The 15,450-nt window shown below is 37.6% G+C and overlaps 3 protein-coding genes and 1 long non-coding RNA gene across 10 annotated transcripts in view; 2 read left to right on the top strand and 2 right to left on the bottom strand.

Annotated features, from left to right (window-relative positions):
* LOC113668924 (uncharacterized) overlaps positions 1-1,405 on the bottom strand; it is a 10,357-nt gene extending 8,952 nt beyond the window's left edge. The window contains exon 1 of the mRNA XM_027184902.2: positions 1,090-1,405. Coding sequence (XP_027040703.2) covers positions 1,090-1,111 — 22 coding nt within the window. The 5' untranslated portion in view covers positions 1,112-1,405. The remainder of the gene's footprint in view (positions 1-1,089) is intronic.
* On the top strand, positions 61-4,265 carry LOC113668933 (uncharacterized). 6 transcript variants are annotated; one of them, XR_016181274.1, is made up of 4 exons: positions 61-368; positions 1,622-1,685; positions 2,832-3,059; positions 4,203-4,265. It is a non-coding gene; the product is annotated as an uncharacterized LOC113668933 (long non-coding RNA). The 6 variants fall into 6 exon arrangements; XR_016181275.1 differs by having other exon boundaries at positions 80-368; positions 1,622-1,898; XR_016181273.1 differs by lacking the exon at positions 61-368 and having other exon boundaries at positions 1,421-1,885.
* LOC113668963 (uncharacterized) lies at positions 4,103-6,872 on the bottom strand. Of its 2 annotated transcripts, none has more exons than XM_027184939.2 (3): positions 6,625-6,872; positions 5,390-5,680; positions 4,103-4,617 (listed from the first exon to the last, which is right to left on the bottom strand). In XM_027184939.2, exons 1-3 carry the CDS (start codon positions 6,644-6,646, stop codon positions 4,610-4,612), a joined length of 321 nt encoding a protein of 106 aa, XP_027040740.2. In that variant the 5' UTR covers positions 6,647-6,872; the 3' UTR covers positions 4,103-4,609. The 2 variants fall into 2 exon arrangements, with proteins under 2 accessions (XP_027040740.2, XP_027040739.2); XM_027184938.2 differs by having other exon boundaries at positions 5,390-5,683; positions 6,625-6,792.
* Positions 6,829-15,450, top strand: part of LOC113668918 (phosphatidylinositol 4-kinase alpha) — a 26,823-nt gene continuing 18,201 nt past the window's right edge. The window contains exons 1-11 of the mRNA XM_089188063.1: positions 6,829-6,954; positions 7,695-8,082; positions 8,659-8,918; positions 9,579-9,644; positions 10,474-10,573; positions 11,636-11,815; positions 12,186-12,330; positions 13,120-13,338; positions 13,819-14,098; positions 14,679-14,788; positions 15,019-15,178. Of these exons, the coding sequence (XP_089044189.1) occupies positions 6,868-6,954; positions 7,695-8,082; positions 8,659-8,918; positions 9,579-9,644; positions 10,474-10,573; positions 11,636-11,815; positions 12,186-12,330; positions 13,120-13,338; positions 13,819-14,098; positions 14,679-14,788; positions 15,019-15,178 (1,995 nt within the window). The 5' untranslated portion in view covers positions 6,829-6,867. The remainder of the gene's footprint in view (positions 6,955-7,694; positions 8,083-8,658; positions 8,919-9,578; positions 9,645-10,473; positions 10,574-11,635; positions 11,816-12,185; positions 12,331-13,119; positions 13,339-13,818; positions 14,099-14,678; positions 14,789-15,018; positions 15,179-15,450) is intronic.

The raw sequence follows: 15,450 nt of genomic DNA, 5'->3' as shown, positions 1-15,450 counted from the left end.
ATTGCAAATTGAATCTTTGCCAATGAATGTCGATCAAGTTCGCAAAGCGACACGAATGATGACAGTTTGGCCAGATAAGCAAATTACACTGTACTTTAGCAAACGTCACGAAATTCAGTCGGAGATGGTTGTTTATTGTAGGGAGTTCGAGTTTCGCGAACGTGTGTTATATGAATTGCACAAGTAAAAGGTTTGATTTATTTCTAAAAGTCAATGGAAAGTATCAACTGATTTGTCAAGAGAGACGCAAACTGGAGCCTACGCTTGACTGAAAACTTTATTAAGATGTCGGAGTCATGTCGCTCAGTTCTTTGCATGATGTCGTCGTTTTACTTTCGACGGTTCATTCGGCAACAATCATGGAATTGGTGAGACAGCAAGAATTTGTGCATTACAGATCTGATCAATCTCGGAAGATAAATTAACTTTGAGAAGCACACACTTCCTACTAAAAAGCGGAAGTTGATCTACATTGTAATGTGAAATCTAAATACAATTAACTACTCAAATGTTTGGATTGTGCGACTTGAAAATTCTTTTCTGCATTGTTTTGATTATCTTAGTTACGATTTCTGACTAAGGCCGAGAAGAAAGGTAAAAACAGCAAATAAATCAGGGGAAACCAGAGCTTTTGAGTGATTTTAAGATCTGCAAATGTGGTCGCGCTGTTCCCAATCCGTCGCACATTTGTGACTCAAATGTATCAGTAGGTTGTTGCAAAGTAAGCGATTTTTGGGCTTGAATTGAGATTCAAGACAAACCAATAACACCAATCGCGAATTATCTTACACTAGAACTATTTTTAAGCATAAGGCACATTTTTCTTTGAGTGAATTACGAAACAGCTCTTCCTTTCACGGTTGAATCGAATTGAACTCGTTTGTAGATAGAAGGGCGCTTGTATGCTTGTTTACTTCGAAATTTGTTCACAGATGCAAGCGATCACTTGTGCGAAAGTGGATCTTGAAAATTCTTGAATTTAGGTAAGGAAAGTTACGTCGTCGAAATCATGTATCAATCGACATTTTCAGATCTATCAACCACCAACTGTAGGTAATAGAGAAAAAATTATACTATATCATGTCTTACTTTGTGGTTTACGATCAGCCATCGTGAACAGAGGCTTTCAGAAACTGTCCAATTTTCTTCCGTTTAGAAGGCGGTAACTTGCAAATGAGTGAAGACAAAACTGAGATATGACAACCAGAGAAGCCGTGTCTTGAATTTCGAGACAGGACCGACAACGGACTTTGAACTGACTGCGATATTCTGAAGCAGAAAAGTTTTCTTTGAAATTGTTTGTTTCCGGTCCATTTCCTGGAATGCGCGTGAGTCATCTCCGTCTTTCATGTTCGGATTTTCCAATCGTTTGACGAACTCACAAACTCCTTGGCTGCTTTATATTCAGCACCACAAATTTTTTTTTTCATAATTCTAATCTTTCCTTTTTTTTAGTTAAAGTGAAAGTAAAATGGGTTGAAATTTAAATTAAAATAAAATCGAAGTAACATAAAATGAAATTTTTCGACTCAGCTGAGAGCTGCTACCACCAGCATGCATTGCGTGTATCGTAGATAAGGCGGGAAGTTGACATACGCACTGGTCTCTTGTTATCGTTTAGGTCCTACTCTCGAAGATGACGGATAGGAGGTTTTCATCGTGGAAGGAAGACGATTTTCTTAGCGGTGAGTTGCAGAAGTACGTCAAACAAGGCCTAGAACGCGAAGAAGCGATCGATTTTTTGCGGAAGGACTTTCCTCAATTCGCCTGGAGTAACCGAACACTCGACGAACGTTTACGCCATTTCGAAGTTTAATGCAAGGATGACACTATTTCGGTTGAAAAGATGTTAAAGAGGCTGTTAAAGAGGAATTGGAATGCTCAAGTAAGCTATTGAGGTATACTGAGGCATGCACAAGAAAATGAGACAAAATATGACTTGTTAGTTTTACGATTGTTATGTCTGATCTCGACCCCTGTTCGCGGAGAAGGCCAGTCGAAAGAAGGGAGACCATTTCCGCTTGCTATTTATGGTTGCTTGGAGTAAGGTGTTCCGTCAGAGAGTTGTCGAAGGCAGTCAAATTGGTGTAACTTTTAATGGTGGTTACAACAGTACCGACGGTTTCGACTCTTCATGAGTCTCTTCCGCTGTTGTTTTAAGATAGAGTTGCAATAGAAAAGTCTTTCAGGGAAAGGTAGAGTGGTGTTCTCAATTTCGTTCCCGAGTGGAAATTGCTTCTGTGACCTTTGTAAATGTAGATTGTTAGGCTTGAGGGTAAAATTCCCGCACAGCCCCATACTTCATTATGCATTCAGTTCTTGGATAGAGAAAATGAAAAAAAATCAATACACTGCCATTGGGAAAACAGATTTGTTTTACAATAGAATGGGACTGCGAGGAAATTTTACCAAATTTGTTACAGTTAACCATAGAGTTTGTTTTCATCCCCTCTTAAGAAGGAGATGCTTAAAATGTGGCAAAGTTTGATGCCTTTATTAGTAATTAATTTGAATAAGTTCAGTGTTTCTTTGGTTTATAACAGCTGGACAACCACATGCAAAGCACTAAATTCAAGCTAACTTCTCAATTCATGCCCACTTTGCCTCTCAAATGTAAGCTTGTGATTTCTACGCATTATTGACTCAGGCTGGAGTGTAGAGGACGTATAGAACTGGCTCTCTTCCCTGGAAATTAAGGGGATGCTGCCCTGTTTTCGAGTAAGCCCAAGTAATAATTTCATGACTTTTCACAAACAGATCTGTTGATTTGATGAAATAACCTGCAAAGTTTGCTGAGGTATTCACATTTCTCTCTATTATTTATATAATAGGTGATTGTTGCTAAGTGAAAAAGATGATGACAAGAACATTGCTGTAGAGCCTTAATGGGCTGACAAATGGAGCTTCTGGCAAATATGAAACAAGTAATTAACACTCAAGAAAAGGAAAACCCTTACAGAAGTGGATTCAAAATTGGAAAATTCCTCACTTGAAAGAAAAATAACAACTCTGGATAAAAAAGATTGGGATGCCAAATCAAAGACAATGTACTTAGAAAAGTAAGTGTAATTTTAAGAACAAACTGATCTGTAATGGTGTCTTGATTCAGTGAAACTGAGCTTAGATTCTGTTTCACCATTTTACATGTTTTAGCTGTAAACTTGCTTTGACAGGTAATTTTAAAAGCTCAGAAAGTGATGCAGTGCTCTCAGTTCTGCACTATATTTTTTCCCTCAAAAGTTTAGGACATCTTTCATTGTTTGTGAAGCTGCTAAGGTGTGGCCTGGCAATTGCAGTGTTTAGTACAAAACAACTTTACCCAGAATTTAAAACTCGAGGAACTTGTTTCAAGGCTAGAGCAAAGTTGTACAATACCCAAGATTGGCTTTGGATGGAGTAAATGTCACATTCACTGCTTATATTGGAGTTATTAAAAAAATAAAACAAAACAAAACAACACCAAAAAAAGACAACAACAACAAGAAAAAACAATAAATTCAACTGGTTAGATTTTTTTCACACACATGTATTTCACTTGTGGGATGCATAGAGATTTGCCAGAGGCCAAAACCACACAAGGAATGCCTCTAGTTCTCAGGCTACACAAGGTTTGATTGTCATGAAAATATATCTGTTTGAAACATGGCCTGCAGATTGAGCAGATCATGCATTTCAGCTGACATAAAATTCACAAATCATGCTTCAATTTTTTCCATTTTCCCAAATCAGTTGCCAAATTTCAGCCAGCTCACACACAGCATGCAACCCCTTCCAGACCCTGTACTGTGAATAATCCTAACTGTATTTGGATATAAATGCCATTGCCAGTGTGTAATATGTTGTTATTTTCAGAGTGTATCAGCATCCTAGGGATGGCTAAGACTTTGTGGTGAATCAGTAATAGCAGTTGCACTTATAATTGATATAAAAAATTCTTATACATTCATGACAGTCGACAGTATAGTAGCCTTGTTGGGCTGTTGATGTTGTTCATTGGTAACACATGGGCTTTTTGTAAACATGTATAGTCATGTAACCCTGTCATTTGTATTATTGGGAGTTAAAAGTAAATCCCATAAATAAAAAATATTTTAACTGTAGATTTCTTGAAAGGTATGTTATGAATTACTTTTTTATTGTTGTGGATTTACAATTTTTTTTTTTTTTTAAATTACAACTTTTTTTTTTTTAATATAAAACAGGCTGAACACATGCTGCAAAAAGAGCCAAATAGAGAAAGCTTTGTGGTAGTGGTGATGAAGAAGGTAATCTGTTAAGCATAAGAATTGTCTCCTTAATAAATGTGCCTTAATACATGCAAAGTTTAAAAACTAATTAAATGACCTTAATCATTCAAAAGAGGGTCATGCCATGGTTCTTACTCTGTTCCTGTTTTTTCTTCCTTCTATAGATGAACTAGATTTTTGTCCAGTTGGAAAAGTAAACAGCTGTCAAGCAAGTTCAAAACTGGATGATATCAGCAACAAAAGTGCTGCTATTGTAGTTCTAACTTTTCTGGGATTTCATTCCATGCGGATGAAGCATCTTCATCCTTCAGCCAAGAAATAAAAGTTATCATATATTGTTCGTCATCATCATCATCATCATATCAATTACCTGTAAAGATAGCAACAGCAGTTATAAGTCAAGGCTGCACTGAAATAAAAAGTCCCATGAAAGGTGGTGAGGTTGACTTCTTGAATCTTAACCCTTTACCTCCCATGAGTGACCAAGAGAGAATTTCTCCTCACAACATCTCTAGAATATTAACCAGCTAAGTGATGAGAATAAAGAAAACTATCAATTTGGAGATAATTAGTTGATCTAATACAAAATTCTCTGATCTAACATCATAAGAATTGTATGGTTGACAGTGAGGAGAATTACAAATTTGGTCTGGGAGTGAAAGGTTAAGAGAGAGAATAGTTTGTGCAATAAGAAGCTGGACCAGCATTAGAGCAAGGATTCAGATGTAGAGGAATCTGGTAATGGAGACAGATTCAGTAACCATTGACTCTTCTTTTTCAATCCAGTCTGATGGTTTTGAAGTCAGTGACACTCTTTAATATAGAGACCTATTCTCCATTTCTCAATAGTCGGTGTTGTGTTTTGTAGGGAAGTTAGCCCAATTATGTCACTGAAAAGGGAATTGATCTTGTATTTACCTTAATTTAGTAAGAGAAATCCTCCAGAAAAGGCATTAAATTTGAAGCAAGACTTAAATAAAATAATTTTGTTTTAATTTGAGTATATTGCTTGCACTGCATATTATTAATAGATTTCCAAAATGCTGGAATTGCTATATGTGCAGTCTTATGGCGACGATGCTTTGAGGAATCGTTGCTGGTTCATTGGAATATGAAATATTTTCCTGTGTTGAGTTACTTACCACTTTCATGACAGTATTTCTCTACTAAGTCATGCCTTCCAATAATTTCGTGATCTAGCCCCACTGCTAAGTTTTTATAAGTCGCCTCAGATCCAAGTGACTCCCTCCACTTTATCAGCATGTTATACGATTTATTCAGCACTTTAGAACTGTCTTGGTCAATTACATCCAAAGTTGCATTTTTTAGGCCTAAAATCACACCAAGTGTTCTCCAGATTAACACAATTTCATGGGCCAGGCTGAGAAGTTCTTTATCCTCAGGTTTGCCTGTCTTGAACACCTCCATTCTGCCTGCTTTTGCAAAATAACAATATTAATATGATGATCGTTCACTATTCAAGCTATGAGGAAAGGTTAGAAGCATTAGTAGCATTACAATGTATCCATATGTCACGGTAGGATTTTTTACAGTTCTTCACATGATGTCATCGTTTTACTCTTTACTTTTGGCGGTAAATTCGGCAACAGTTAGGAAATTGGTGAGACAACAAGAATGAAATGGTCTGTGCATTCCATAGATCTGATCAATCTTGGAAGATAAATTGACTTTGAAAAAGACACACGTCTTAATGAAAAGCGGAAGTTGAGCTAATTGTAATGTGAAATCTGAATGTCTGGATTGTGCGAATCGCAAATTCTTCTCTGAAGTTTTGATTATATATAGTAACGATTTCTGAATAAAGCCAAGAATAAAGAGATAAAAGCAGCAAATAAGTCAGGGGAAACCAGAGGTTTCGAGTGATTTTGAGAACTAAAAATTGGTCGCGCTGTTCCCAACCGACGCACATGCAGAAACAAACGTAATTCTGACTAATATCTCAGTAGATTGTTGCAAAGTAATCGATTTATGAACTTGAATTGAGATTCAAGACAAACCAATAACACCAATCGCGAATTACCGTACATGAAAACTATTTTGAAGTATAAGCACATTTTTTTTCGTGCGAATTACGAAACACGTAGCTCTTCCTTTCACGGTTGAATCGAATTGAACTCGTTCGCAGATAAAAGCTAAGAGCGCATGTATGCTTGTCTACTCTGAAATCTGTACACACACACAAATGATCGACTGTGCGGAAGTGAATCTTGAAAATCCCTGAATTCAGGCAAGGAAATTTATATCGTCAAAACTTTTGACGATATAAAATGCATCTATGGGCCATATGCATTTTTTCAGATCTTTCAATCGCCAACCGCAGACAGTAAAGAGAACAACATAATAAAACATGTATTACTTCGTGGGTTAAAACCGGCCATCGTGGTCAGAAGCTTTCAAAATTTGTCCAATTTTCTTCAGTTGAGAACCTGTCGAAAAAGTTACTGCCTTCTGCCTGCTTCTGCCCTATTGCGAACAGCGTTTCGTTCCGGGAATGCGCGCGAGTCATCGTCGTTCATTTTCGGATTTTCCGATTGTTTGACGAAGTTGTTTTCGCATCAACCCAGAGCCCACCGGTGGCTTGTTATTACTCACAAACAAAATGGCGGTCAATGGGACTAAACCAGCCGAATCTTTACGGCATTTAGCATGTTCCTTGGCTGCTTTAAATCCAGCACCTTGGGAAAAGGTAAGATCGGAAATTTTTCGGAAAATGATATATTCGTTGCTTACATTGGGTACAAAATGATCAGAAATGTGTTGAAATTATTTTGAATATTCACGTGAAGGATCGGAAACTTCAGCTTACATGTATGTTTACTTAGGTGTGCGAACTCGAATTTCAGCTCAAAATTTTTATGTGATTGGATCAACGACGTGAAAATAGATCAAATGGTCTACAGCATCAAACTTAAAATGTTTGAAAGTCGAAAATATTAAATTTGAGAAGGAGACTTGTATTTGAGACAAAATCACATCAATAATACTGGACGTTTTACATGGTCTGCTAATGTTCATGATGTTAAGCTTCCATTTATTGTTACTATTTAGCTTTTCTTGAGAAAGCCGAATTGCAGATACCTAAGAGGAATACTTTGAACAAGAAGTAAAACCCATAACAAACAAACTAAACACACGTAAAATATCAAATGAGGAAACTGAAGTGGGTCAGACAACCCTTTCACTTCAGCGCTAAGGGTGTCTGTTATTTGTTTTAGCAGGAATATATATTTTTATTTTTCCTCTGGTGCTATGCTGTTTGTTGTTTGTTATTTGTTCTTTTTAAACCTTGAATTTTACTTTAAATTTCTAGAAAATAATTATTTCTCTTAACCTATATTTTCAGTTTATCTTGCGCATGAATTTTAGGTAAAATTACCCACTCCTCCATGAGAACTAAGATTATTTGTTATTTATTTTCTTTACTAGGTAAAGAGATTAAGCCGCCTGTGCCCGGCAAATCCTGCTTCAGACACTGAAGTGTTTGTCTTTGATCAACGTGGTACTGATGGAGTTCTTGCTCTGGGATTGTTTGAACTCCACTCCAGCTTGCAGTACAAGGAGAAAATCATGCCTTATTTGGTGAATGTTCTCAAGAGTTTACCAACTGCCAAATGGCTGGAAGCACGAGGTCCAGAGCTATCACCTACCAGCCCTTTAGCAGGAGAATTTGCATTCTGTTTTGTGACGCTTATGAGTGGGCTGGCAGCAAAAGACAACAGCTTGGATGGAGACATCATCAAATTGCAACTTAACTTGTTCAATACTGTAATTGAACAGTGCTGTAGTTATCAAGAGCTCCCTGACCTTAAAAAAGGTAAAATGTTGTAATAAATATTTTTCAAAAAAATCAGAATTCTGTAAGCTGTTTCATGACCATCTTTAACCCTTTCTATCCTAACATCAGTATGCCTATTCTCCATAATGTTCTATAGACATTCCCTAAGGTGCTGACAAGGATAATTTGTTTATTAATCAAGGCCTTCTTTACTTGGTGATCATATCCTTTATTCTCACAAGCTTTATGTTAGATTCAGCTGTAATATTGTAAGGAGAAACGAGATGCTAGAATTTCTCCTTACAATATCGATACAATATCAAGCAGATAAGTGATGAGAATAAAGAAAAATATAAATTAAGGGATTATAAGTCGATCCAATACCAAATTCTCCAAACAAACATCATGAGAAATGTATGGCAGACAGTTAGGAGAATTACTAATGAGATCTTGGGAGTTAATAGGGTTTAGACTACCACACTACTCAAATATTATTTTAAAGTAAATATTGTATAACTAAAAACAATGATTGCTTTTGGAGATATTGCTGAGGATAACTCATCAATCAGAACCTCTGTAACAGTCCACTGATCCTTGCTTGTTACTTTCATCTAGCAAATTTTTGTCGCACAACTGTTCCTCTTCTGTTGGGTGTGGCTCAAGCCCTTGGTGTCTCCAGTGTGTATGTGTCGGACCCCTCCCTGATCACAAAGCTGTTGTTTCCAAACAACTCTGGACATGCTACTCCTACTGAACTTCAGCTGCCCAAGGCCCTGAGTCGCTCTGCTCCAAGACGATTTTTGAGTTTTCCACAAGGCAAGAGAGATAGCAGTTATCATTTATCTGATGTTCAGTTGAAAGACCTCATCACAAAGGTAAGTTACCCAAGTGTGCATTACATGTAGTGCTTGTAAGTTTAATATTTACTTTAAGTTATTGTTGTCAACTGATGAAGCTGCCAACCTTGAAAAAGTGTTTTGCTGGAATACATGCCCATAATGTGGGTAAAAAAAGTTGATGAGTGGGTAGCTTTGTAAAGTCCTTCTTTCCCCAGGCCCCTTTCCCCCTTCAAAGAGAAAACTGAAGTTCACAGGTAGAGCATTTTTAAAATTGTTGTTATTATTTTTACATTTTTTTTTTACTGGATTACAATTTTTAAATTCACCATTTTATTACTTGTCAAAAATGGTGAAAATCTGATGAACCTCTAGCCTTGAATAGGCACCCTTTCTCAAGGCCCATTAACCCTTTAGTCCCTGAGACTGACTAGCATCTAATTTCTCCTTACTATATCACCCCCTGAATCAAGCATGAAAGTTATGAGAATAGAGGAGATGATCACCAACTAAAACAGCTCTTGATTGTTACACAAATTCTCCTAATCAGCCTCTTTGGAAATGTAAAGAGAACAGTATGGAGAATATGCATACTGATATGAGGAGGTAAAGGGTTGATTTATAAGCACCCAGGCTGCGTAATCAAATAGATTAATAGGGTATATATCATTAATTCATTCATTGTTATGTTTTGGACAGGTGGAGCAATTGATTACTTCTCCGATTCTTCAAGGCTTAGACAGTGTCTTGTCAGACTGCATTCAGGTAATGTGTGTAACAGATGAATGCTAAAGGTGAAGAATACGTGTTGTTATTGTAATGATTATGTATGGTTTTAATTGCAATGTTTTGGTGGAAATCTATGCAAAGGATGATATTGGGGTGAATAATCTGCTAAAGAAGACAGCTTATAAAGACATGTTGCAATCATAGTTTATACTTGATGTACTTATTGCTTTTTTCTTTTTCTTTTTCTTTTTTTTTCTTTTTTTTTTTTTGCCTTTCTATTAAAAGTTTCACTCTTAAAGTTTTTTGATAGTTACATTTGTGGCTTCTAATATTGTGCATCTACTATTAATAGAAATCACCCACTTGGAGGCTCTGTCAATGTATTTTAGAGTGGCCCCTCCACTGCAATTTGCCTCCACCCTTTAATACTCCTGGTTAGAAAAGATTGTTGACAATGAAATGTCTTGATCATAAAAAAAAACAATGCAATTATGCTGATCTGGATTCAACCTAGTTTCTTTCAGTGTACCTCATTGAATCTTAGCAGTAACCATTAACTAGCATGCAATGCCGTTTCCCATAATGCCATATTAACGAGGACGATTGATTCAGTTTTCATAAGCAGCGTGCCATCTGTTGAATCAGGTTGAGATCCTTTCAGCAATCAATTTTTTATGATCGATCTACTCCTGTGTTTAAATAATATTTATCATTGATTCTTATCACTGGTAAGTGGTTGATAATACCTAAAGTTGTTGTTGTTGTTGTTGTTGTTTTTTGTAATAAATATAGACTGGAAAATTTGTGAAAATTCCTGATTTATTCAACTCATAGGTTAACCCATATTTTTTTCTTTTGTGATTAGGCAGACCTGTTAAAGACTTCTTTTCCTTTCCACTCGTTCAGTGAAGCTGTATTGTTATCTATGGTAACATTGTTAAGGGATCTTTGTCAGAATACTCCAGGTGAGACACATATCCCTCAATTACCAGAATCTAACAACTATTTTCCCCTAAATGATAACATTTTGTTTTTTATTTATACATTTTTGAGCATTTGCCCTCAAGAGATACCCATGGATGCTTATCTAATGAGCTCATGCATTAATAAATGAATCACAGCCACTCCGTTTGCAATAAAGGGAAATCAGTTCAGAGAGGAGACCTTTATAACAGCAGCACATGTAACTTGTTCAGATTCTCTTAACCCTTTAATTCCCAGAAGTGATTCACATGAAACTTCTCCCTACAATACTCATAAATTATCCAGCAAATAGGTAATTAGAGTACTCAAATATATCAGGCAGAAGTTTATATCCTGATCTAAAACCAAATTCTTTTATTTTATTGAGAAGGACATTTGTAGCAGTTAGAGGGGATTATTAACAATTAGATCTTGAGAGTCAAAGGGTTGAATAATTTTTGGCCCAGATAAATAATTTTAAATCTAGTGAATTAGCTGTACTGATCAATCCCTGGAGTGACAGGTCTGACAGACGAATTGATCAAATATGGACAGAGACTCTTGTATAGACAAGGACAGTGAGGCAGATACAAATGTGTAGATAACTGATAGAAAAGCAAATAAATAGAGGGGTTAAGTTTCTCAAGAAACTGTGTTGCTGCATCGGTGGGAGAGCATATCAGGGTAATTTAGGATTATCAACTGAGTTGATAACGTAAATTGGCCACCGTAAAGAGTTTTAAAGCTGACGTTTCGCGCGGTAGCCCTTCGTCAGAAGTGTCTCGTTACGGTGGCCAATTTACGTTATCAACTCAGTTGACAGTACTAGAGTACCCTGATAGAGAAATAGACAGAGGAGTGGACAAACAGACAGACAGAAAGATAGATGGATGATTGAGCAGTTAGACAGATGAATGGATTGGGACTGACCGACAGAAAAAATAAATTAGGAGGATGAAGAGACTGTCAGTCAGACGAGGCGACTGATGGAGCAATTGACAGGAATTAGCACAGCTTAACAACCGCAAAGAAAAATCTTTTTTTTTTTATTTTTTTTATTTCAGGTATTTCTGCAAGTGTGGCAAGCAGAGCTTATAATGTCGGCAAACAGGTTTTCACAACAGTGAAGGCAGAATTTCAAAAGAAAGCAGAAAATTCTGCAGCTTCGTTGCCTTGGAAACTTCAAACTGTCTCAGCCAGTGTTGATCTGATGGTGTGGACAGCTGCATTGCAAGATGAGCAGGGTATGTCACGTCGACCATTGTATCTTCTTTAAAGTTGCCATTGAAAATTAAAAACCACTCGATTTACTCTTTAAATCGGTGCTATTGGATAAACGTCACGCTCCGAGGGCAGAGCTGAATAACGCAATGCTACGTTACGGCTATGCTGTCAGTAACGCGGGCTCAAGCGCTTGAGCTAAAAAATTCAGCGAAAATTGCGGAGGAAAAAGGGGCTGGCATTTAAACCTTAAGCATCTTGTTGTCGTTGAAGCCATTTTCTCCGACGTTATTCAGCTCTGTCGCGCCCAAGCAGTATATGATCTTCATTTGTATTGTCGACCTTGAAAAATAATGCTCCCCTTGCTTCAGTTATGTTTGTTTTTTGTTACAGATGGTGATACACTCTGCCAGAATATTTCAGAGTTCTTGTGTTCCAGCTTAGCTGTGTCCTTGGCTCAGACAGGCAGCTGTCTCTTTATCCTGTGTTGTTTGGAAGGGCTTGCTACACTGGCGGAAAAAATTCCATCATTAACCAGGTGAAGATAATTTGCGCGATTGTGTGCAGTGTATTACTTGAAAAGAAAAATCAGGGTAGTTAATGACTGTAACTATGTAAAAATCGTATATGTGAACTACGGGCAAAGAAACGAATATTCGTTTCAAGGGTAGTTTGTATCTGTAATATCTTTTTGTATTCAATACATTAAGACAGAAGCTGCTTGGAATCGGTGACTTTCCGAAAATGAGCAAAATGTTTGCGAGATCAGTGAACATGTACTTAGATCTGTCCCCGAATCTCCAAAGTTCTCTTCAGTCTGATAATTTGTCTCATTAAGATTGTCTCAAATCTTCTCCGAGTGGAAGGAGATTGCTGTCCTTCAGAATTTTTTGTCTTGGTGGTGAGAACGATTCTTTTCATATGTTCAATCGCGAAACAATAGCCCAGTGGTTGAACAGTTTTCTCAGCTAGTTCCTTCTACCAACTTCACTCCTGACTCTAACTTAAAGGTTATGAGAATGAAGGGAATGATCTCTAACCAAGGAAGCTCTTGATTGTTAAACAAATTCTCCCAGTCAGCACCTTAGAAAATGTATAGAGAACTGTATGGAGAATATGCATACTGATGTTTGGGTGTAAAGGGTTGAATAAAGGGGAAGAGTTACTTCTTCAAGTCGATTGGCCCATTAGTGCCTGTGTAAATCCCTTTTAATTCCATTGATTGAAAAAATAATAATAATAACAATAATAATAATTTCTTTCTTATTCCATATAATAAGTTAGATCATATTGTAGCGTCACTTTTTACCTGTGTTTCATTTTGTAGGCCGGTACTGACCTCACTGAAAGACTTCCTTCTTCAACCTGCACCTCTGCTTGTTAAGTTATCTGAAAACAAAAAGAAGCCAACGGCGGCAAACATTGTAATGACGGTGTCATCAGACACCAACGACAAATACCTCACAGTTAGTCATTCCTCAAATAGGGAGACTGAAGATTCACCGTACCAGAAAGTTAGAAAAGTTACGTTGGACAGTATTTGTCGGTAGGTTGAGATTTTGAATGGCTGTTTTTGTTTTTATTTTCCTATTGCTGATTTGAACTGTTTGTAAACTTCTGTTCATTTAGCCACTGAACTAAGGTAATTTTTTTTAAGTTCTTCGAGAGAGCACTTTCGGGTAAATTTCATCATGGTGTTTGAAGTCTCACAGTGTTTGAAAACATTTCCGAAGCACGCTCAACTCCTTTGCGAGTCAGTGCCATTTTTCCACCTGAAATCATGGATTGGTCGCCAGAAATAAGCTTGATAAGAAAACTAGAAAAGGACACTTTGTGCAGCTTACAAAATTGTAGATCTTGAAATTTGAACACAGGTACCTTTCTGCACGACGGCCAAAAATAAGCCTCGTAATTGGCCACTTTCGTTCTGAATATACAGTAATCGCCAAGGTTTTCTCTCTACTCGCCGTTGCGAAAAAACAATCCCAGGTTGAAGCGAAATTTGAGTTTGCTAATATACTTTCAGGGTACTCAAGGCAGGTCAAACTGTTGACGAGAACTGTGTCCAAGCTTTCCTGGCCCGCGTCGCCAACAGACTCTATATTTCAGAAAGTAGTGACGGTAATTCCACTCTAATTTCTACCAACGCCATTCAGACGCTGGGCTATGTGGCTTTCATGTTGCACTCTGTTCCTAAGACAACAGAGTCTGTGCTGACGATTCTGCAACAGAGATTCTGCCGCCCGCCCTCATCACTGGATCCTCTGATTGTGGAGCAACTTGGATACCTTGTTCTTACAGGATCGGTATGATTATACTTAACTATTTACGCCCTAACATCAGCATGTATATTCTCCATACTGTTTTTTATATATTTCCAATTCTACCGAAAAGGAGAATTTAGTTAAAAATCAAGAGCTTTTTCCCCTAATTCTTAGGAACCTAATATTTGATTGAGAAATTAGATGCTAGTCACTCATATGTGTTTAAGGTTAATCTTCATGAGCTTCTTCTATGTAGCATTATCGGTTCTAATGGAGCTTTCCGATTGAGTCTCGTAAGTGCTTAAAAAAAGAACACAGGGCGACATCAAATGAAAACAAGCAAATTGGCTGAAGGGCGGGAAACGGGAGTGATGCAAGTCGGAATTTCTTTTAGTCTTGTATCTGTTGTTTGAGAGGTTGGCGCGAGTTTCCGTGACCAATCACAGGGCGCAGGAAAGTTATGCTCCGCTGTGATTGGCTGCTTCATATTGTGACACGTGATCAGGTACCCAGTACGACTCAAGAAAACCACCATCGTGTAGTTGCAATGGCGCGAACACAAGGGAAGTGACAACATCGTGAAAGAAACGATGATAATTTGTAACAAATTTTCCAATTGTAGGAACAGTCTTATCAGCAGATCATGGGAATGTTCATGAAGATAACCGTAGACGCAGGTTCAATGGCGTATTCTCCAGAGCCCTCGATCAATGACAAAACGGAGGGCTACAGGTGAGTGTTATCTGTAGAATGAGAGATAATGGCTCATTCGGCTAGAGTGCATCTTGGTTTCTATAGCTCTACGTACATCTTGCTACAACCCCTAATTCTCAGAACTAGTCAACAAAGAAATGTCTAATTACTTGTTAGGAGAATTCACCTTCCGATGTCGAAGTTTTATCTGTGTGCTGGGCCCGATGTGCGAAAAAATTTGTACGCACATTTTATTTGAAAATCCTCAGGCACTGTGCTCTTGCCGTCATCAATGCGTACACCAACATAGCGGCAAATCTTGACGGGGAGACCAAGCTGCAGGATTACTTGGTGCGCCTGTTGGAGCTGTTTGTACAGTTGGGATTAGAGAGCAAAAGAGTCAGCGAAAAAGCGCCTGTGGCTTTCAAGGTAAGATTACGTGTACGCTATCTCTTCAAAACGTCATAATTTTTATGAGTTATAGATATGTTACCGAAAAAAACGAGTTAACAATACTTAAAGTTCGGCTACTGCTATATAAAACTGGCAAATTTAATTTAGGAAACGAACAATGAATTCCGTCTAAAATCTTTGTGTATTTGCTTCCTCGGTTAGTGTAATTCCAGTCCATTGCAGGCAACCGCTCCCCTCCCCTCCCCTTCACGAGCATATTTCATTTGACTTTCCTTACAGTTTGCTAG

Source organism: Pocillopora damicornis, chromosome 11 (genome assembly GCF_964200805.1).
Source record: "Pocillopora damicornis chromosome 11, jaPocDami1.2, whole genome shotgun sequence".
Classification (NCBI taxonomy): Eukaryota; Metazoa; Cnidaria; class Anthozoa; order Scleractinia; family Pocilloporidae; genus Pocillopora; species Pocillopora damicornis.
The sequence above is the reverse complement of the archived record's forward strand: the minus strand, read 5'-3'. Positions and strand labels throughout refer to the sequence as shown.

Coding starts and splice junctions, on each gene's coding strand:
- LOC113668963 (XM_027184938.2), bottom strand. CDS start 6,646: ATGGCCGGTTTTAACCCACGAA. Junction 5,684..6,624: donor GGCCGGTTTTAACCCACGAA/GTAATACATGTT, acceptor ATTTTGCAAAAG/CAGGCAGAATGGAGGTGTTC.